At 33.4% G+C, this 22,469-nt stretch overlaps 1 protein-coding gene across 2 annotated transcripts; it reads right to left on the bottom strand.

The window, feature by feature from the left end:
* Positions 1-507: 507 nt before the first annotated feature.
* Positions 508-22,129, bottom strand: LOC111058630 (40S ribosomal protein S5). Of its 2 annotated transcripts, none has more exons than XM_022346176.2 (6): positions 21,859-22,129; positions 18,553-18,696; positions 11,439-11,648; positions 6,329-6,457; positions 3,516-3,614; positions 508-623 (listed from the first exon to the last, which is right to left on the bottom strand). In XM_022346176.2, the coding sequence occupies exons 2-6, from the start codon at positions 18,694-18,696 to the stop codon at positions 555-557; spliced, it is 651 nt and encodes a 216-aa protein (XP_022201868.2). In that variant the 5' UTR covers positions 21,859-22,129; the 3' UTR covers positions 508-554. The 2 variants fall into 2 exon arrangements, with proteins under 2 accessions (XP_022201868.2, XP_039286585.1); XM_039430651.1 differs by having other exon boundaries at positions 21,528-21,969.
* Between the last annotated feature and the right edge of the window lie 340 nt (positions 22,130-22,469).

The following is a 22,469-nucleotide window of genomic DNA, read 5'->3' as shown; positions in this document are numbered from 1 at the left end:
CACGGGGTCCTGCACCTCACTTTTACAGAAATCGCACTTCATTTTGAAAGACTTTATAAGGTCAGATAAGATAGAGAACAAAAACACAACTTGCCTCTTCGACTGCTCAACTGATATTTTATAGAGTTCACCTTTGTAAGGTCCTTGATAATAATTGATCGATTGATTGCTAGGTTCCCTCCTTATTGATCAATCAGTCGAAATTTTCTACCACAGTACCCGTATCATAAAGGCAAAGTACTCAACATTAAAAAATGAAAGGTCTTATTTATAGACATATAACTCAATCAAGAAATTTGTTTACTAGTCTCGCTTTGTCGGCCTAGAAACCAGGTAGCCTATGTACCAGAATAGTTATGATTGGCTCATGCTATTTAGTAGCTAGGCATCCGAAAGGTGCTCGTCAAAGTACATCCTCAAGAATCGTATGAATGCGTCTTGAAGCCTTTTGTATTGAAAACTAACTTACAGAGCTCAGTCTGGTTAATTTGAATGAAAACATAGAGTACTTTCCAAAAAATGTTTTTAATAATACATGATAAAAATTTGGATTTTCAACGGTTGGACTTAGCAACACGTTCCAGTTCATCCTTCTTCTTGATAGCGTAGGAGTTGGACGATCCCTGCAAACAAAATTAACACATTTTGAAATTACAGTTAAAGTTAAATAATATAAATTTAATCTGTATTATTCATGCTCAATTTTATAAAATCATGATTTGAAGAAGCATTTATAAATATGTTATTATATATATTGGAATGTTTAACAAATGTCAATATTTATTAAATATATATTTTCTTAATTAAAATAATCAGTGTGAAACTCAGTATACTAATAGTCCAGTCAAATGGTCGTTTTTCAGGAAACAGCCCCGAAAGAATTTTTCTCGACGGTTCTATATGTATTTTGGGGCGCTGAATTCGAATCTGAAATTTGCTGACAAGCCAGAGGGCGGCTTCACACCCAAAACCCCCAAAATTTCGGACTTTTTCCAATTTTCTCATGTTATCTCGCGAACCTTCAGTTTCTCAAGAAAAATCATTCTCGACAAAATTAAAGAGAATAAGATTTCCAATAAATTGAGTGGTCGCGCAGGATTCTGGTTCAGGATTTTTGGTTCCGGAGCTACGAATTTTCAAAAAAGGGGTATTTTTTTTAAGGGGTTTTCAAAATTATGCAAACCTACCACTTCTACCCTATACTAACATGGATATTTTTCTAGTATAGATAAAAAAACCACACATCACGTGATAGAACAATTCATTATGAACAGGATTTTAGTAGTAGGATTTTTATTTTCGAATTTAGTAGTGGGGGGAGGGGGGATATACCCAAAAATAGAAAATCATGTCCTACAGCCAAAATACAAAATTTTCATTATAATACCTTTTCAAGGCCTTCCTGACAAAAAATACATATTTCGGCTGAAATCATCTCACGCGGGCTATTTTCTATGAGAGTCACCCGTTAGAAACATTCAATTTCAGTATTGCCTAGTGGGGGGTATGTCATAATGATACGTCAAGGATCAAAACTTTAAACACTTATAACTTTTGACAGAATTATCAGATCTCCTTGTACTACAGCTCATTCTTCTCAGCTCGTCAAGGCGGTTCAAAATCATGTATCATAATTGAAATTTGATGAAAAAATAAAAAAATCCACTTTTAGTGTATTTTAGCCCCTATTTAAATACACAGAAAATTGACCAATTTCTATAGGCCTATTCAAAACTGTGCATCTCGGTAAACCGAAATGATAAAAATGGTACTTCTTGATTTAAAGAACAGAATCTCCTCTTTCATATGAGGTAAATGAACTTTGTAAAAATATAATCGTGAGGTAAGATTCGTTTGATTCAAAAAATCAAGAAATTTGCGATATTTTCCTCATTTTCACAGTCTCGACAGTTTTTCGATAATAAACAGTCATGCAAGATGGGTTTAAGGCAACGTAGCTTATAGAACATTTAATTATCTTTCATTTGAGACCAATCGCAAGTTTCTATCATGTATCTTACTCGTTTTAGAGACTCTTCAATGAACTTTGTAAAAATATATTCGTGAGGTAAGATACGTTTGATTCAAAAAATCAAGAAATTTGCGATATTTTCTTCATTTTCACAGTCTCGACAGTTTTTCGATAATAAACAGTCATGCAAGATGGGTTTAAGACAACGTAGCTTATAGAACATTTAATTATCTTTCATTTGAGACCAATCGCAAGTTTCTATCATGTATCTTACTCGTTTTAGAGACTCTTGAATAACAGTAAAATCGCAGAAAAAATGAGAAAATGAAAATTATCATTTTTTCAATTAGCTGTAACTTTTGAACGGTACTGGAATCAGGAAAACGATTCATGGGAGCGGAAAGAGGAGAAAATTCTCAACAACCTTGACTACTTTTTCGATTTTTCAACTGAAGTGTTTCACAAGATACGCAACTTCGAATATACGAGACTATGGAAATGATCAACGTATCAAAATTTTTTCGCACTCAATTTATTGGAAATCTTATTCTCTTTAATTTTGTCGAGAATGATTTTTCTTGAGAAACTCTCATGAGGTTCGCGAGATAAAATGGGAAAATTGGAAAACGTCCGAAATTTTGGGGGTTTTGGGTGTGAAGCCGCCCTCTGGTGTGTCAGCAAATTTCAGATTCGAATTCAGCGCCCCAAAAAATATATATATATAGAACCGTCGAGAAAAATTCTTTCGGGGGTGTTTCCTGAAAAACGACCAGTGGACTGGACTATAATTCAAATCATTGCCACCAAAAATAACGGCTTAATAGGTGTCCTAAGAAATATAGTCATCATTAAAATTCACACTGATGATCCAATCAAACTCAATTCTATCGTAAATGCGTAGAAAATTATATCAACGATTGAAGCAATTCACGCAGATATTCAACCACCAATAGACCAAGTACATATTTATATATTGATGTGTAATAAGGCAAGTAAATGTAACCTTCGCCGCATTAAATCAGGCGAAAAAAAAATAGTAAGGAAAGATAGTCTTAAGGTGCGTACAGATATACGCGCCGCGAACATGAGCAATTCACTTTTAATCAGCTGACTATATCTGTATTTTTACAGAAACGGTAAGATACAGATATAAAAAGCTTGGCATTAGCTGATAAAAGTGATTTGCTCATGTTCGCAGCGTGTATATCTGTACGCACATTAAGAAATATCTCAAACTATACCGCCAAACGGAAAGTGAAGTTGTGGAATTATAGATAATATTGTGAAGTTGTTTTATTTATTCAAGTGAATATTCTCAATTATTTTAAAAATATTAGTCCATTGTGCGTGACAGTAATGTTCTCATGAAACCAAAGCCGAATCGATTGTCAAAAGGAGAACACAGAAAACATTTTTTATTACCAAATAGTATTAATTAACAACTTAGTTTCTGTGAGGAAAATTGAGAGTTACTTTGGCAAATCACAGAGTGTGATGAAAAATGATGGAGGTGATTTTCCAAATTTGAGATAGAAAATGTTACCTTGGCAGCGTTGATGAGTTCATCAGCCACACATTCGGCTATCGTCTTGATGTTTCTGAAAGCAGCTTCACGAGCACCAGTGCACAACAACCAGATTGCCTGTCCAAATATTACATTTGTAAGAAATGCACTTTTTTAAATTTCAAAAATTCATTTCGTTGTATGGAAGCAAATAAAAATTTCTAAAATAACATAGATGTAATGAAAGCATTAAAAATTTACATTATTCTAGAATGATCAATTATAGATTCTCATTATAATAAGATTATACAGCTGACTCGAATCCTAGCATTTACTTGAAAATTATTTAGAACTAGCAATTGCTAACTTTTATTCAATTGACCAAACGACTAGTCAAATCAAATGCATACCGAACATTGTTGGTTTGCTCTTTTTCCAGAATTCTACACTACAAGAGTTGCCACTCTTTACTTTTATGCGCTATTAATGCTTTGGTATTAGTGTGAAAAACTCAGTAAACTGTTTAAAATCATTGCCAATGCTTTTGGCTTATTAGGTGTCCTAAGATGAAGTCATCACAGTAATTCACACTTATACTATTAGTAATTATCTGAGTTGCAGTATTTCCTATAGTACATACATCATGACAAACCAATAGCGATGTCATTAATCCTTAAATTACGTTATATAAATCAAAATGAGAATACTAAAAGATTCAAAAAGTAATAATTTTTAATACAATGAGTGTTTATGAAAAAAAAACAAAGTTTAAAAACTGAATATTATACATAATTATTATACAAGTATGAACAACATACAGGACATTCAAGTTCAATAATGGTATATTGAAGAATAATGATATGGAAAACAAAGAAAAGGTATTAATTTTCTACATTCCTCAGAGGAACACGTCATTAAAGCCAAATGTTTCTTTGATCATTGGAGAATATATAATTATACAGGGTACAGCAGTATTGCTGTAATAGTTTCAGGATCATTGAAGCTAAAAGTTTTCAAGTCATATGAAAATTAAGAATCTCATAAAATATGAAGTAAAAAGGTAGCCATTTTATGGAATTTTTCTTATGTGACACATCTGCTGAATATCCTTCATTGAAATATATTCAATTCTCAAGTTTCTCATGACATTTTGCAGAATAAAAACTAGAATCTAGTGACTAGCATGGTTCTAGCTATACAAATCTTCTTCTTCTTCTTCTATCTTCTATATAAAAGCGAAATTGCACTCACTCACTGACTGAATGACTCACTCACTCGCAGAACTAAAAAACGTTCAATTTGGTAGGTATGTTCAGTTGGCCCTTTAGAGGCGCACTAAGAAATCTTTTGGCGATATTTCAACTCTAAGGGTGGTTTTTAAGGGTTTAAAGTTCGTCTTTTAGCACTTCTTATTCCAATATCTTAAAATTATAATTGAAATGTCCATACCATATGTTAATAATAGAACTATAATCTAGAGAGAGTACCTCTTCGAAACAGTTGTTCTGGTAACTAAATTAAAAATTTTGTCAGGTTGGCATTAAGTTGAGTTGACTTTGTTAGGTTGGCACCAAGTTGAAGATTGAAATGCATTTATCCAGGACCTCCTAAATACCAATTTATCCAGGACCTCCTAAATACCAATTCATCCAGTACCTCCCCTAAATACCTATTTAGGAGGTCCTGATTTATCGCGGAAAAATTGATTGGGTACTGCTTCTTCAATCAGAGCTATTCCTGGGAATATTATATTACTAGCCGTCAGGCTCACTTCGCTCGCCATATCCGTTTAGCCAGACGTTTAGTCTGGACCCCCGACTGGATCGTCCTAACATATGATAAAAATATGACATAACATTTCAAATTTGGTAGGTGTGTTCAGTTGGCTCTTTTGAGTCGCAATAAGAACGGATTTGGAAAATTTTCCAAAGATACGCCCAAAATCTGCGTTTTCTCAGCTTTATCGAGAACAAATAAGCAGAAAATGTTCAAATTTACTACAGAAGCTCAGCTGGGGTGCAATATGTTGTGTTAGAAGGAATTTGAAATAACGCCAAAGATACGCCAAAAATTAGCGTTTTCTCAGCTTTTCTGCGTTTCCTCACCTTTTAAAATCTTCTAAAATTATTTAGAAATAGCAATTGCTAACTTTTATTCAATTGACCAAATGACTAGTCAAATCAAATGCATACCGAACATTGTTGTTTTGCTCTTATTCCAGAGTTCTACACTACAAGAGTTGCCATAACTTCTATGCGCTGTGAATGCTTTGTTTCCAGGCGGCGTCATTTCCCGAGACTGGGATAATCCGTTGCCTAATATACGGAAGAGATCCGGAAACCTACCTTAGAGTTTCCAGAACTATCCCAACCACGAAACAACGGATTCGGAACGAGATTTCTTTATTGATTGATTCATACAATAAGTACATCATTAAAATTATAGGGAGAGAAAAAATAAGGTAACATTCCTCTCCCAAATTCAGTTAAGGTTACACATAGTCCGAAATAGGTTAAGTCTTGTTTTTGTTCACTTCACAAAATTTTCAGTCCTTAATTATTTTCACAAAGTGGAATTTTAAATTTAGATGCTTCAAAATCAAACATAGAAGAGATATTTCACATTATTATCACTAAAATAGATAATATTTACATATTAAAGAAATAATTTTGAAGGACCAAAATACAAAATTAATTCTAAATTGAATACCAGGCAATATGCTGCAAAATTTCATGGGAATATCAAGAATTGCATTTCAATTGGATTTCAATAAAAGAGATTTAGTAGATGATATATTCGGAAGTAATATTTCCACTTAAACTTCATATTTGTGACGATTGAATAAAACTTACCTGGTTGACACGACGCAAGGGTGAGACATCAACAGCCTGTCGCCTGACGGTACCAGCGCGACCAATACGGGTCGAGTCTTCCCTGGGTCCCGAGTTCATGATGGCTGACACCAGCACCTGCAGAGGATTCTATCAACAAAAAACATACAATTATGTTCAAAAAGACTCAGGCGAACAATCAATTCATACAGGCATTTTTACCAATTAATTACGGTAGTGTTTTCTAAAAAAAATTGAACTCGATTTCCTATGTAGTGAAGATGGTGATATTGTGTAAGATATCCGCATTACAAAGTAAAAACATGAGAATGAGGTCCGTTCCGATTATTTAATAATTGAATTTTTTGGCAGCAGTAGTGAACTAACTTCTCATTGTCAGCGGTTGTGACAATTGCAATTACTTTTATAGGAAACAGAATTGCCATGCCCCAACAAAGAAAGAAGATGTGTTAATAACAATTATTTAGGGGGAGAATTTGACAAAGCCCAATTGTCCTCGTACGAAAGAATGAAACCAAGATTTAGTGACTGTATCAAAATACTCGTGATATCAATGATATTCATTGTGAAATCTACTAAGTCATATTTTGAACATGATCTAGCACACTTTCTTCCACACAATTCTAAATACGAAATCGTCTGGCTTTATAATGCGCATAGTTTGAAAATGCTCCATTAAAAAAATGCTTTTAACAAATTTGATAATCAAGCCAATCTGGCTTGGTTCTGTAGAGCTAACCTACACAGAGATGTTTTTTTTTTTTTACAATAACAAAATCACTATAGAAGAGCATTGAAACATTTACTTTTCTAATAAGAAACCAGTACTATTAACAACACTGAATTAAAGTAAACTAGGAATTAGGAGTAAACTTGTGATTAAAACAATGCAAAACATATGTCAGCATATATTATAAGACAATAAAGCCTGGTTGCAAAAACCTGTTGAATTTTAAAAAATAAGAATAAATGCCATGAAAACCAATCAGAGAAGGTTTTTTTCTGGAAAGAAAATTTCTCTGATAGTTCTCGTAGCATTTAATAACGTTTAAAATTTATCAGGGTTTTGTACAACCGAGCCCAAGATTAGTTGATCATTACTCCAAATAACAACGTGCAAAATAAGATAAAATTTTTACATAATTTTATAGAATTTAGATTAGTTGGAAAATAATGAGAATATGAACTTATAATACAGTATATGAATTTGGACGATGAATATGAAATATTATATTTTAGAACTTGTGTCAAAATACTCAAGGAATCACGAAATATCGGAATCCTGCAGATGAATAAATTTGATTTGATCTAGCACACTTTCTTCCAGTTCACTTCAATAAAAAATAAACTGGCTTTATAATGTGCGAGGGAGATAATAGAAGCAAATTATACTCAATTACATCCCACACAATAATTAGGATACAAGTAATTAAGGCTGTGCGAGCGGCTAAAAAAAGGTTTTACTGGTGATATTTTTCTTTTGTCTTTGATTTGTATTCTGCCAAGTGATTCAGATTATTACTTTTTGATATATAAGCGCCTTATAGTTTGTGTAAAATAAGTTGAGACTTGGCCCTCCATCACAAGAAATAACAGGGTTGCCAAATTGTGTAAAATTGCAAATTTCCAATTCAACGTCAGAATTGGATGTAGAATATCATCCCCGATAACCTAGTAGAGCTAGAAAAGTTTCAGGGTTAAAGGATCAAAAAGAAATTTAACTTTTATGATAAAATTGGAAACATCGCGAAAATTTGTTTTTCTTTTGAATATCACTTCTCTCAGAATCATGGGGCGTCGTAATGCGTAATAATTTTATATCAAATTAACGGGGAGAATGTTTCCTTTCCATTGGTGTCTGGATACTTTTTATCCGACTTATAGTTATTTTTTAATCAATATATATGTTCGTCAATGTCAAGACATCTCGAGTAGAAAACATGAAATTTTCGATATGATAGAAACTTTTTTGTTTCAAAAGATAAGTGGGTGGTGAAAGCGAGAAAGTTTCTCAGAAATAATTGAAATTATTTTTCCAATTGTCAAAAGTACTCGAAACAACGTATTTTGGACTCTCAAGAGTTTCAAAGTCAAGGATAGCGGCTGGTGGTGTGCCACCATAGGCTATCAATAGCTGGGATCAACAAAAACAAAATACAGAACGATTGAAAAATTCAGCAACTGCAAGCCACATGATTATAAAATAGTGAAAATGACAACCTCGCCTCGAATAATCCAAGCAGTGTTTCATTACAGCCTTTCTTGAGGCAATCAGAGCTGCTTACGTTTGAAATAATTCAGTCAAATATCTCGTAAGTTTCCAGCTTTTAGCATACAATTTGGTACACAATGCATGCCATGCAGCCGCTCTCCGAACTTTAAAATTCCTTGGAGACCAAAATACGATCTTCCGACTACTTTTGACAATCGAAAAAATAATTTCAATTATTTCTAAAGAAACTTTCTCGCTTTCTCGCGTTAATTTCTTCGGATGGAGGGCCAAGTCTCAACTTATTTTACACAACTATAAGTTTATACGAGCTTGATTTTAGCGCTTCAAGTTGATCTATTTTTCAAATAGATCATTTCAAATGCAATAGGGGCCACATGTTATACGAGCAGCATTAATAGTCCAGTCAATATAGACATAAAAAGGGGGTGTGCTTGCAATTTATATTGTAGTTATGATTTTTTAATATATTATCTGGGTACATAAGAGAAGTCCAGAACCAATTTCTTTATGCAAAATGTCCTTGTGCTATGTACAGGGTGGCCCAAAAACCTCGTATTTTTGGCTCATTTGCCAGTTTTCAGCTATTTCTGCCAAATCTCGTAGTCGGACAGAAAAATTTGCTCTTGCCTTTTTTTTAGATTATACAATTCTGAATTAAATGAGATCATTCGGAACTCTCTATCTCCAATGAGTACTAAGTCATGATTTTTCAAAAATGAGTGAAATTTCAAGAGAAAATCAATTTTGATGAATTTTAGTTTTTGATCAACAATATCTTCAGATTGTTACCATTTAGATAATTCAAAACCCTCTGGGCGTATTTTTGTGCTCTACAATCAGGTAGAGCGCGCTCTATCTCATAGATTTCCAGGTACACCTGACAAAAATACTCCTTGTATTGTGAAAAACACCTAATTTTCAGCTTCAACCGTCATCACCAACTACATTGTCCTCACATTGATATTTCGCACAATGACATAAGTTCATGAGATCATGTTCTATAAGAATCACCCGTTAGATGCACTTCATTTCAGTATTTCCTAGTGGAGAATCGTGCTTAAGGATCAAAATTTTAAACACATAACTTTTGACACAATGCTCAGATTTCATCGTACTACACTTTATTCTTCTCGGCTCGTCAAGACGGTCCAAAATCATGTATCATAAGTCAAATTCGGTTGAAAAACGGAAAATTTATTGTTGAGTGTACTTAAGACCATATTCCAATGCACAAAAAATGGCCTATTTCTATATTCAAAGCTGCATGTCTTGTGAAATACTTCTGATAAAATTTCCAAATCTAGTGAGGATGTGAAAATTGTCTCCCTCTACCCACTCCAATAGATAATAATTCCAATACAATTCGAAAGTCACAGAAAATTTTAAAAATGGCGATTTCAGTTTTTAAATTTTTTCGTGATTATAATGTTGATCAAGAGTTTATAAAACGAGTCTGATACATCATAGAAACTAACAATTGATTCCAAATTGTAGATAAATTCATCCTCTACGAGCTCAGTTTCCTAAAATTCATCTCGAATCACTTTTCCCAATCATAGAACTGCCAAAACCCATGATATGAGAAATATATCTACAATTTCCGGATTTTTTTCAACAATCAAATCTCACTTTACGAACACATTTTTTCATGAATCGTTTACAGCAGATGGGAGAGAAAATTCTATTGTACACAAGATCAAGTTATGATTTTCATAATAAGGGGTTACCGAGAAACATAGCTTTGAATATAGAAATTGGCCATTTTTTGTATATTGGAATAGGGGCTTAAGTACACTCAACAATAAATTTTCCATTTTTCGACCTAATTTGACTTATGATGCATGATTTTGGACCGCCTTGACGAGCCGAGTAGAATGAAGTGTAGTACGATGAAATCTGAGCATTGTGTCAAAAGTTATAGGTGTTTGAAATTTTGATCCTTGAGGTGTCCTTAAGGGCGCCTCTCCACTAGGAAATACTGAAATGAAGTGCATCTAACGGGTGATTCTCATAGAATTTCATTTCATGAACTCATGTCATTGTGCGAAATATCAATGTGAGTACAATGTAGTTGGTGATGATGGTTGGAGCTGAAAATTAGGTGTTTTTCACAATCCAAGGAGCATTGTTGTCAGGTGTACCTGGAAATCTATATGAGATAGAGCGCTCTACCTGATCTCAGATTGTAGAGCACAAAAATACGCCCAGAGGGATTTTCAATTATACATATAAATGGTAACAATCGGAAGATATTGTTGATCAAAAACTAAAATTCATCAAAATTTATTTTTCCTTCAAATTTCACTCATTTTTGAAAAATCATAACTCAGTACTCATTGGAGATCGAGAGTTCCAAATGATCTCATTTTAATCAGAATTTTATAATCTAAAAAAAGGCCAGAGCACATTTTTCTGTCCGATTACGAGATTTGGCGGAAATAGCTGAAAACTGGAAAATGAACCGAAAATACGAGGTTTATGAGCCACCCTATATCTAGCACAAGGAAATTTTGCATGAAGAAATTGGTTCTGGACTTCTTTTATGTACCCAAATAATATATTAAAAAATCAGAGTCACAATATGAATTGCAAGCACCAATGTATATAGTGACTGGACTATAACGCCGGCGAGTCCGTATTGACCCGGCGTCAAGCGTTGACATCGCAACCTACCGCGCAAGCAGAGCAGCCGTGGCAGCGCTCAACCAAATTACGTACAGCCTTAAACTTTAGTATTGGGAACAACTATAATAATATTGTAGTGTCTCATGCTTGAAAGTGTAATAGAAAAATACCGATTTATTATTAATACAAAAGCTTCATCTACATTGTAATATATATACACATTTTACAGCAATAAGAGATAGGGCTACTTACTTCACCAGTGAAAAGATGGATGATTTCGAAGGCATGTTTGACGATGCGGACAGCCATGAGTTTCTTGGCGTTGTTTCGGCCGTGCATCATGAGCGAGTTGGTGAGTCGCTCGACGATCGGGCACTGCGCCTTCCGGAACCTCTTCGCCGCATACCTGCCAGCCGAGTGAGGCAGGAACTTGGCGTTCTTCTCTTTCACTGCAATGTAGTCCTACAAAACCACATGATATATTATACACAACACATGAAACTTGTCCTTCTAATGATTTCTGACCATGAATTAAAAAAAAATAAAGAAATTAGGGGAAGAATTTTCAAATAACTATTCCTGGGCCGAAAATTATTCAAGTGGTGAGGCAGTGATGTGTGATTTCATAACCTTTGGTCAACAAAAGCTTTTCATCAAAACTTGGGAGAGAAATGGTACAGGCTCGAACTGGTTTTTCCACCATAGTCATATATATTACGAATAGCATTTTTTTGTACAATAAATTAATAATAAATAAAATTTCCTTGACAATTTTGGTGAGTTCCAAAGCCTGTTTGATCTCTCATTGAAATGATGATTGGCGCCCAAGGCACAGCATTAGCCTGTGCAAATAAGTTACATTCTAAAAAATCTATTCTGTCTCGTCTCATATCAACTACACACACAAAACATAACAAATAAAACGTCATACACCCTCATATTACATTCCCTAAGCAGTAAGCATAAGCTCAGATTAAATGTTCCTGTATTATATAGGCTAAGATACAAAGTTCTATCTATTTTCCACTCAATTGATCTGAATCGTTCAAATTCATTAGACAAACTATTTAAAATTTGGAAGTTTTGAATTGTTTCTCAGAATTGAATTTCAAATCATCGCCTCATTTAGGCTTATTAGGTGTCCTAAGATTCAATCATCATGGTAACAATCCAACCTTCAAAATATCAAAAGTAATTTCGATCTTTGAGGATTAACAAGAATAGGTAACTGGATTACTTTTACAAACCATACAGGAGCTCAGAGCCAATAAACATTTCAGTTGAATAATTAGGGATCAAACTGAATCTTGGAAACAGCATAAATATTAATATATATAACTATTTATCTTGGATTGCGCTTACGGGAATACTTAGAAAACGTGATACCTGATAAATTATTGGCAATGTGCTGTTCAGCGATTAATTTATCTCAATTGGTGCACCCCAGAATAAAAATTCAGTATATTTTTTCTATTGCGAATCTCAGATTGCTTTTGTTCAATTGGTGCTTTATAAATTTGCTGCTTTGGTGCTATTGGTGCTTTTCAAACGCTTTTTTTTATCTCAATTGGTGCACCCCAGAATAAAAATTCAGTATATTTTTTCTATTGTGAATCTCAGATTGCTTTTGTTCTAGAATAAAACTTTCAATACAATGAATTGCCACTCAGAATACATTTCAAATCATTGCCTTGTCTAGGCTTATTAGGTGTCCTAAGATTGAATCATCATTGTAACAATCCAATGAATTTTTCAAAAAAAATATTAGGTACAATACGCAAAACATTTCCACTTCAGTATGATTAAATAATACATTCTTTACAGTATTTAAAGAGTTCAGTTTTAAATAGTTACTGTGTATTCGATTTTCAATCATTGAACTTATTAGGTGTTCTAAGGTTTAATCATCACTGTAACAATCGTATTTGTGCATTTACTTACAATCCGTTCAACATTTTCTGGAATTAATAAACTTTCAAAATCATAATATAAATAAGTAAGTTTATTTGTTTAAAGCGTTAGCTCATACAGAGAGTTGCTCTTACATAAACAATATTTTAACTTTTTACATGCTATTTATTTAAATAATTGCATAACATATCAATAGATAATAATACTAATATTTCATTTGAACTGTCTCTAACAAATTTTACATTTTTACATGCTATTAAAATAATTGCATAACACATCGATAGATAACATATCAATATATAGTTAGAAATTAACTTAATATCTATCCATAACAATATGACGATAAAACAAAAATAGTGCATCAAAACGGCCTAATAACAATAGAAGTGACAACAAAAACTGTTTGAATAATCTGGCATCTTAACTTAAATCTTCAACCTGTTGTGTCCATTATTAATTCCCTAATTCTAACCGCACTTCGTGTATAGCTATTTAAGTTTTAAATTTTCTCTGTGCTAACATTTGACAATAGTACCACTAATTGGTCTTCGACGTTGACTACATTTTGAATATATTTGTAAGTATATTGCCTCCTTGCATCTGCATACATAGGGCAGCGCACTAAGAAGTGTGACACTGTTTCGTCTTCTCGCAAATTACAGATTGGGCACAATTCCGTGCAGTCTATCAAAATACTTTTATTGTCTACAAATAAATACATCGAAAGTGTGGAAGCTAAACGTAATTGAGTTACACATCTGAACCAGGTATAGACTGTTTGAAGCAGAAGTTGTTCGCCTATAGTTAAGTCAGGGTTTAACGTTTTATATGCCGGGCATGAGACCGATTCTAATGCTCTTATTCTGTCTGCTTCATGAAGAGCAATAGCGTGCTTGGCAATCACTTCCCACATTTTACTCTCAATTACGGGGTTAATTGTACCGTCATTACCAAGAAAATTGAACTGCGTAGATGCGACAGCGATTTGTTCGTTTAATTGATGCGCCCAGTTGAACTTGTTTTTATCCAGCAAGCGCTGGTTGCTATTTGAGGTATATATTTCTACCAGTCTCCTGAAGCATATTTTAGGGTACCTATGATTTGGCATTTTCATTAACTTGATAAGCCATATCAAGTTTCAGTAAAATATTATCGCCATCATAATTCTTCCTGATTCAAGCCGTACTGCCCAACTAGCCGTTCTTCTATTCAGGAGGAGAAGCCTCTTGAAAAAGTGAAGTTGTATCTTCTCAATCTGCTCGAGACAGCTCAGTCCCCAGACATCAGAGCCATAAATGGCCATCGGTAAAACTACTGCGCTGAATAGTTTCACTTTACTGTCCCATGTAACAAACCGATCGAGCTCTGCTTAAAACATTCATCATAGCGGCCGTCACGCATCTAGCCCTCGATATCGTTGACGCGCAGTTCCCTCCAAAGCGACCAGATGAGCAAAACTCTACACTTAAATACTTGTAGTTCTTGGTTATTTCTATTTCCCCGCCTGAGTAATGGAAAGGCCTCAATCTTCTCATTCTCCCCTTATGGAACGGAACTATCTTAGTTTTTGAAACATTTATTTCCAACTTCAGCTTACTGCAATAATTCTCCAGAGATCTCAATTTATTTCTCATGTCGGGGACGCTATCAGCTAGTAAAACGATATCGTCCGCGTAGAGGAGGGTAAAAATATCAGTTTCCTCGTTGACAGGGATGCCGTGCAAACCTCTGCTTCTAAAATAGGTGTCTATATCGTACAGGTACAGAGAGAACAAAAGTGGACTCACAGAGTCACCCTGCCAGACGCCTTTCTCAACTGGGACTGTATGACCGCCTATCACTAAAACAGCATCACTGTACAGCTCACTCAAAAGCCTCACTATTTTACTGCTTATTCCGAGGCTTCCCAGTTTATGCCAAAGATGGTAGTGGGGGACAGAGTCGAACGCAGCCTCAAAATCGACAAATAATGCGAACAGGACCTTTTTCTTGTGTTCTACTTGCTGATATATTATTGAGTTCAATGTAAATATATTATCTACACAGCCTATATTTTTTCGAAATCCGCAGACCTTCCGGGAGAATTTTTCCGACTTCTATCTAACTCATCAACCGATTTTCTATGATTTTCGTAAATATCTTCACCAAAGAGTTTATCAAAGCGATTATCCTATAATTGCTTGGCTCTTTAGGCTCGCCTTTCTTGTGCAACATGATAATGAATATTTTCGACCAATTTGTTGGAATTTTTTCCTTCGTAAAAATGCAATTTAACATCCTTAATATATTATATTCTATCCATTTATAGCTTTATAGAATTCGTAGCTGATTCCATCAGTGCCAGGGGCTTTTTTGGGTTTCATGGAATGGAGCACACAGTGTAATTCATCATAGGTAGGCCTAATGATGAGGGACTAATTCCCATCATTACCTATATTTGGACTGAACATTTGATCTGAATTCAAGTGTATGGAACATAACCTAATTTTTGGAATATTTATAGTGTATAAATCAAAATTGATTTTTCATTATAAACTATATCTAAAATAGGGTGTGAAGCATTGAGAAAAAAGGCGGAGAAATCAATTCAGCTTAGTACTTTCTATTTAAAAAATCTATCCATATCTGATCGCTTATTCTGTGCTACTATTAAAAAATCTGACAGCTGTCCAAAACTCCTTTGAATTGCCTATTTTTGAAATTTTATTCTTCATTTCATTGAAATAATCATTTTTCTTGTTCTTCAATAGCAGTTTATACGATTTTTTTGCAACAAATATGTATTCAAATTTTCCTCACTAAAATTGCTATTTCTCGGAGGCCTCTTTGCATCAATGCACTGCTTATCATACCATGCTTTGTTTTTGAAATTAGTAGAACTGTTAGAAATCCTTATCATACCTAAATATTCTCAGCCTCCTCTTTCACAGCTGTTACTAGGTTATCGTAACAATCATCGATATTATGACAAGGGTTATCTAATCGGATTGACGACTGCATTGACATTTTGTACAAGTCTTCTTTTTCGGCTAACCACACCAATCTGCTCGAATTGTTTTGTAACCCCTCCTCCCCATCCTGAATCCTACTGACGCCTAATCCAGTTTCAACCAGAAGTGGAAATTGGTCCGATGACAGTATGAAGTCTGATACGGTCATATCTTTTATTATCTGTAAATAGTTCAAGTTCACCCAAACCAAAGTCAATAATGCTTTTACCATTTCTATTAACAAAAGTAAAGTTTCCTGGTGAATCATTTCTAGTTCTACCAATCAGCAAACAGAATGAGTTTTTTTGCATCACATTAAATAGTTTTCTAACTAATCCATTTACCTACCATTTTATCACAAGATAGTCTTAATTCTAATAGGTCTGTGTACTGAAACACATCGCTATTAAAGGGATTATTGAGATCTCCTATTCTGCAATTGAAATCACCTCCTATGATTACTGGTATCTCAAGTAAACAAGTCCTATGATTATTGTTAGAGAAGGACTCAGTTCTGATTTGAATAAAAATAAATGTATCATTACTCTCTATTATCTGACGTTGAACCTTTTTTTTAATCAAAAACAAGAGCCCACCCCTCGCTCTACCAAAAGTATTGTCCTTTATAGCATTTTTCAGAATCAATTTATAATCAGAAAAGTTAATTGATAAATGTATGTCTTTGTGGGCCCAAGTTTCGCTTATTCCTACTACATTACAACTGTTTAATATTTTAGATTGTTCAGCGTCCATGTTAGAAACACTATTTATTCCATGGCAATTCCAGAAATAATATTTAGAAATTGTGAATTACCTTTTTCGCCATGGGTTGAATTATTAACACTCCTACCGTTCGCCTTTTCCTGCTATGCACTTCTCCCTGGGTTGCTGCCCTGCGTTTTTCGTCCTTTGCTTCTTGTGATGGCGCCCTGGCTCAGCCACTGCTCCAGCTCCGTCGGTTTTCCGGTGTAAAAAATTTACACTTTTCAGTCACTTGATCTAATTCACCTCCTATCGACTGAACAATGTTTTTCAGTTCTAGTATCGATTCACGAATATCACTTTTTAGGTCTTGGAACTTCGCGTCTAAAAAATAATCAACTTTATCGAGCACACTTTTGAAAAACTGTTCACTTTCGACAGAATTATCCATTTCAATTAGTTTAATTTAGTGGAGAATCCGTAGTAATAGAGTAAAAGAGATTCAATCAGTTGACACGAGCCTGAACCGGCACAAAGATAACGGAGCAACAACAAAAATCAACCGATCGCCACGACTGCTGGCTCGCAAGCCAAAATCATAATATAATAACCTCTAAATTGTATATGAAAACATTTTCTTTATATCGCCTATAAAATAATTTGAAAATTCAATTGTTACTCAGTAAAAAATTCAAATCATTGCCTTTATTGGCTTATTAGGTGTCCTAAGATTAAATCATCACAGTAACAAATCAAATTTTAAAGAGTAGCCAATACAAATTTGGTTTAGTCTTTCAAGTTAGATTACTCAAGTAGAACCTCAATAATTCAAACTTTAGAATTTCCAAACCATAAAGATATTGAGAATATTTCTCATTTTCATATTCTAAAAATTACAATAAATGCCATCTCTTCAATGTATTAAATAAAAAAATATTTCATTAATAAATCAAAAGTTTGCTTAAAATAGATTCATTATTTACCATGAAGTTTGAATTAGTGAGCTTTTTAAAAGGTGAGGCTCTTGATCTGGCCACTAACAAGCCACTCAGATCAGAATGTGCATCGATCAGCCAATTCTCACTAACAGCTGATTCTCAGCTGTTACATAAGACATTCTGGGTGTCTTTGTTGGCTTGTTGGAACGCTCGTCAGTAGCCAGCTTAAGAGCCTCAAATAAACACAATAAATCAAACCTCACGGGTAATAAATGAATCTATTTTAAGAAAAATTTGATTTAAGTATTCTTGTTGTTTTAAGATTAGAGAAGTTTATGGAACAATGTTGAGTTGCTGAAAAAAACATGTAATAAATAAATTAATCAATAGAAAACTTATTTAAATATTTTTACATGATATAATTTTAAATATAGTATAGCCTAATAAATGTAAAATTTGATGAAAAAATTATTTGAAGTCAACTAAATTGCCACATCAAGGAGTATTTTAGCCATAGGTGATAATATTTCTAAGATTGTTACTCAGTTAGAGAGTAAAATCATTGCCATGATTAGGCTAATCGGTGTCTCAAGGCCATAAATTTATAAATCATCACGGTAACAATCCAACTTCCCACAAAGACATTTTTGATCAGAAATATTTTCAAATAGTGGTAACTAAAAAACCTGAACTATAATGAAAAATTAAAAATAATTAATCTTGTCTTTTCAATAGAAATGAAGACTTTGTTGCTGTGAACGCTACTAAGGGGCTGGCTATTAGCAGAATAGGCTATAAATGTATCCTGTTAGCCTACTACTGTACCTGGAGGGACATGTCCCACACTTGCACATCATCACAACTCCATCGTCCAAAAAGCTTGATTTCTGGAATATCAGCGGGGGCCGGAAGTGCCACTGTCTCAGTCTGCATTGGAACTGGATCGTCATCCCAATTTTCGTCACCCATCTACAAAATAAAATTTGACAATAGTTGAATTGAATAACAATAATTAGCCTACAACTCAAGCACTATCCAAGAAATTTTAAAAGAATAGGAACTGTTTCATTACATAGTTACCTCACAATTACACATGAAAAAAATGTTTTTCTTTATATAGCATATAGAATAATTTGAAAATTCAATTGTTACTCAGTAAAAAATTCAAATCATTGCCTTTATAGGCTTATTAGGTGTCCTAAGATTAAATCATCACAGTAACAATTCAAATTTCGAAGAGTATACAATTTGGTTTACTCTTTCAAGTTAGATTACTCAAGTAGAACCTCAATAATTCAAACTTTTAAATTTCCAACCCATAAAAATATTTTTCAATTATATGTTTTATAAAATATGTTTCCTTACATTGTTACACAAGAGAGAATTCATGAACACGAACACGACATTGTTGTTATGACAGAGTTATTATGTTATCCTATTATGAATTTCTACAGGTGCTCAATACCGCAAAGTCCCATATTTCCTTGTATTTGGATTGAGTCAATTCATAATGCAAAAGTAATAGAAAGTTTTGGAAAAGCCAAGATTAAATAATAAAATCCGTTATTCATCATAGATTTCATAAAATACAATTTATGAAATGGGTTACCCAAAAACATGAACACAATAATAAGAAACACAACATATAACTTATTCTGGATGATTCAATTTGACAAATCAATTTTATAATAATAAAAACGTTAGTTTCGGCTAGTGTAGTCTACTTCTACGAATTTATAATCGTTATTAAGTGTTTAGTGCCTGGTTTCTCAGTCGTTCCATACTGTTCATCCATCAATAACTTTATTGAATCGATAAACATGAGAAATGCGTTTTTAGAACGCTCCATAAACTTATTGAATCCATAAATCTCTCGATAAACTATAGTGCCAAAATCAGGCCTATAAATATTTATGGAATGAATAAATGTCAAATTTTCGGAATGGATCAAATTTTCGGTTGCAATCGAAAAATTAAGTTAGAAATATTAAATGTAGGTAGCCAGTATTTTTAAAATAGAACAGATTTTTTTAGCTATGCTACCCTTATCTGGTGTAAGCCATCTTGTTTTGGAGGCATCAGCCAAAAAATGTCAGTACCATAGGAAATAACCTTAATCTTAACCTCAAAACAAGCATCATGGAATAAACAATCAAGATTTGGTTGGTTAACATGATTACCGGCCCGGTTGCAAAAGAGCCGGTTTAATTTTAACTGTGATTAATTTCACGAAAACCAATCAGAGAAGGCCTTTTTGATAAGCCGGATCTCTGATTGTCGTGGCATTAATCAAGATTAAAATTTAACCGGCTTTTGTGCAACCGGCACCAAGTTTGTTTACGAAAGTGGCCGGTTTGGGATCAGGCCATGTTGCCAGATTCATTGTTCCATAGCTATAGATTTTATAAATATGGGTAAGAAACCAATAAAAATTTATTGAATACATTAAGTTATTGACTCAATAGCTATGGCGTTGTTTATTGAATGACTGAGAAACCGGGCATTGGTCTTTTAAGACCTAATCTAAATACTTGCGTGGAGTGTTTGAAACACCCCATATTTATTTTCACCTAATCTCTATGCTAAGAAAATATGTTTAATATCATCAATACTTTTTCAATATTCTTTATTGTTATAGGTTATTCAATCATTATCACAAGAAAACCATGTAATCATCTATTTTTCTCAAATAACTCAACATATCCCGGGAAAATAAGCGTCATTTTCATATTTCTTCATAAAATTATAATTGGAATACTAAAAACACACCAAAAAAATTATTACATTTAAATCATATCATGTAACGTACATATTTATTGAGCTTAATCATGAAACTTATGAATGAGATGCTGTTCAATACACGTTGCAGTACGCATTAATGCTTGATGTGTAAATTACCACTATATTTAGACATAGGCTACTTGGATTTATAACTTAGACAATTCAACTTTGAATATTATAATTTAGGAAAAAGTTTTGCAGAATGTAAGGTTAGATTGAATTATTATTTAAAATAACTATGAATGGCCGACGTTTAGTTTTTGTGATCAAAATAACATACTAAATCGATTTCAATCTAAAATTTGATTACAAGTATTCCTGCAAAGAGTATTGACTTACACCGCCTGGGGGTGTTAAGGTTACCTATGTCAAATTTGACATAGGCCTAGCTGCATAATTCAAAACAATCAAAAATTTTGAATATAACTGAGACTAGCTAGCTTACCGACACATTCAAAAAGGAACCATTGATTTACAACTTGTTTTGAACACCTGAGTTGAATTACTGGTGTAATTCTAGGCCCAAATTGCCAAAATACCTATCATCAAATTTTTGGTTGGGATCGATTTAGTATGTTATTTTGAGCACAAAAATTAAACGACGGTCACTATTGTTTTTAAAATAAACCAAGTTTAAAGTAGCACAATTTTGCATGCATTCAACCTATTAAGTGGCAGACATTTTGATTATCAAAATCACCAAATTATGAATTTCCTAACCTAATAATTATATTAAAGGTGTTTGAAGTGTCATGAACAAAGTGAGGTTAGTAAAATTATTTTTTTTTTAATTTATGATGAGTGACCAACGTTTAGGCCTAACTCTTGTGATTTTGTGTTCAAAATGACATACTAAATCGGTCCCAACCAAAAAATTTATGACAGGTATTTTGGCACTGGGCCTAGTTTAGCCAAATATTTTTTTAACTCATGTTTTTCTTGAATAAGTTTCCATTTCTATTTTTTTTATATAATCACAGCTTTCCAATTGAACAAAAGTCTGAAATGTAAATGCTCACATGCTCAATGCGGTGCTGCGAGCTGTTCACCTGTTCTAACCTAATTTTTACAATTTTGCAAACGGGTAAAAAATTGGAAAATTTACTGAGTTGAATTATTAAAAAACATTTGGAAAGAGGAAATTTACTAATATTCTATTAAATAAACTGAATGAGACAATAACACCAAAAACTACAACGTGGGCAACCTCTGAACTCGGTAATTATGAACGCGGTTAGCCATGACGAAGTTATCGAAATATAACTTTGTACATCCACAAAATACCTAAGTGGTAATAATAAAAGAGAGAACTCAAAATTATTATAACATAACTTGAATTTGAATACTTACTTTGGAAATGTTAATAAATCAGATCCTAGACTCCAAACCCTACACACAAGACACGCTAAAGAACGGAAACTGAGAAAGAACGTCAGTCGTACCAACTCTACCAACATTCATTAATCAACTACCAAAGTTTACACTTCATTGTAATATACTTATGGATTTGAATCTAATTTTGTTTGGTTTGAGATATTTTTCGATAGAATAATTTATTCAATTTGAAATTTAAGTTGTTGATAATTGAATTCACCTATTCATCCTTCTCAACAAAAATAGCAAAGCGCGAGATTTGAAAATTGCCATGCTTTTCCAGGACCTCCTAAATACCGGTATTTAGGAGGTCCTGCCTACACACAGTCACAAAGGTGGGACAAAGGTCCCACATTTGAATATATACAAACAAATTGTGATGTAATCTTGTATTATTTTATCTTTCTTTGTGAATTAAAACTTACCTTGCATGTATTTACCTTTCTTGTATGGATATTAATTTATAATATTGCATATTGGGATAAGATCAAATTGAAATTGGGTAGAGACTTAAAAGCAAGCATTGTACAATAAATTTTATGAACACTGGTTGTATTTCAAACATAAATCTTTTAAAGCTTCGTTTA

This window comes from Nilaparvata lugens, chromosome 6 (assembly GCF_014356525.2).
Source record: "Nilaparvata lugens isolate BPH chromosome 6, ASM1435652v1, whole genome shotgun sequence".
NCBI classification, from domain to species: domain Eukaryota; kingdom Metazoa; phylum Arthropoda; class Insecta; order Hemiptera; family Delphacidae; genus Nilaparvata; species Nilaparvata lugens.
The sequence above is the reverse complement of the archived record's forward strand: the minus strand, read 5'-3'. Positions and strand labels throughout refer to the sequence as shown.

Coding starts and splice junctions, on each gene's coding strand:
- LOC111058630 (XM_022346176.2), bottom strand. CDS start 18,696: ATGGGTGACGAAAATTGGGATGACGATCCAGTTCCAATGCAGACTGAG. Junction 3,615..6,328: donor CCTTGCGTCGTGTCAACCAG/GTAAGTTTTATT, acceptor ATATTTGGACAG/GCAATCTGGTTGTTGTGCAC. Junction 624..3,515: donor AACTCATCAACGCTGCCAAG/GTAACATTTTCT, acceptor TTTTGTTTGCAG/GGATCGTCCAACTCCTACGC.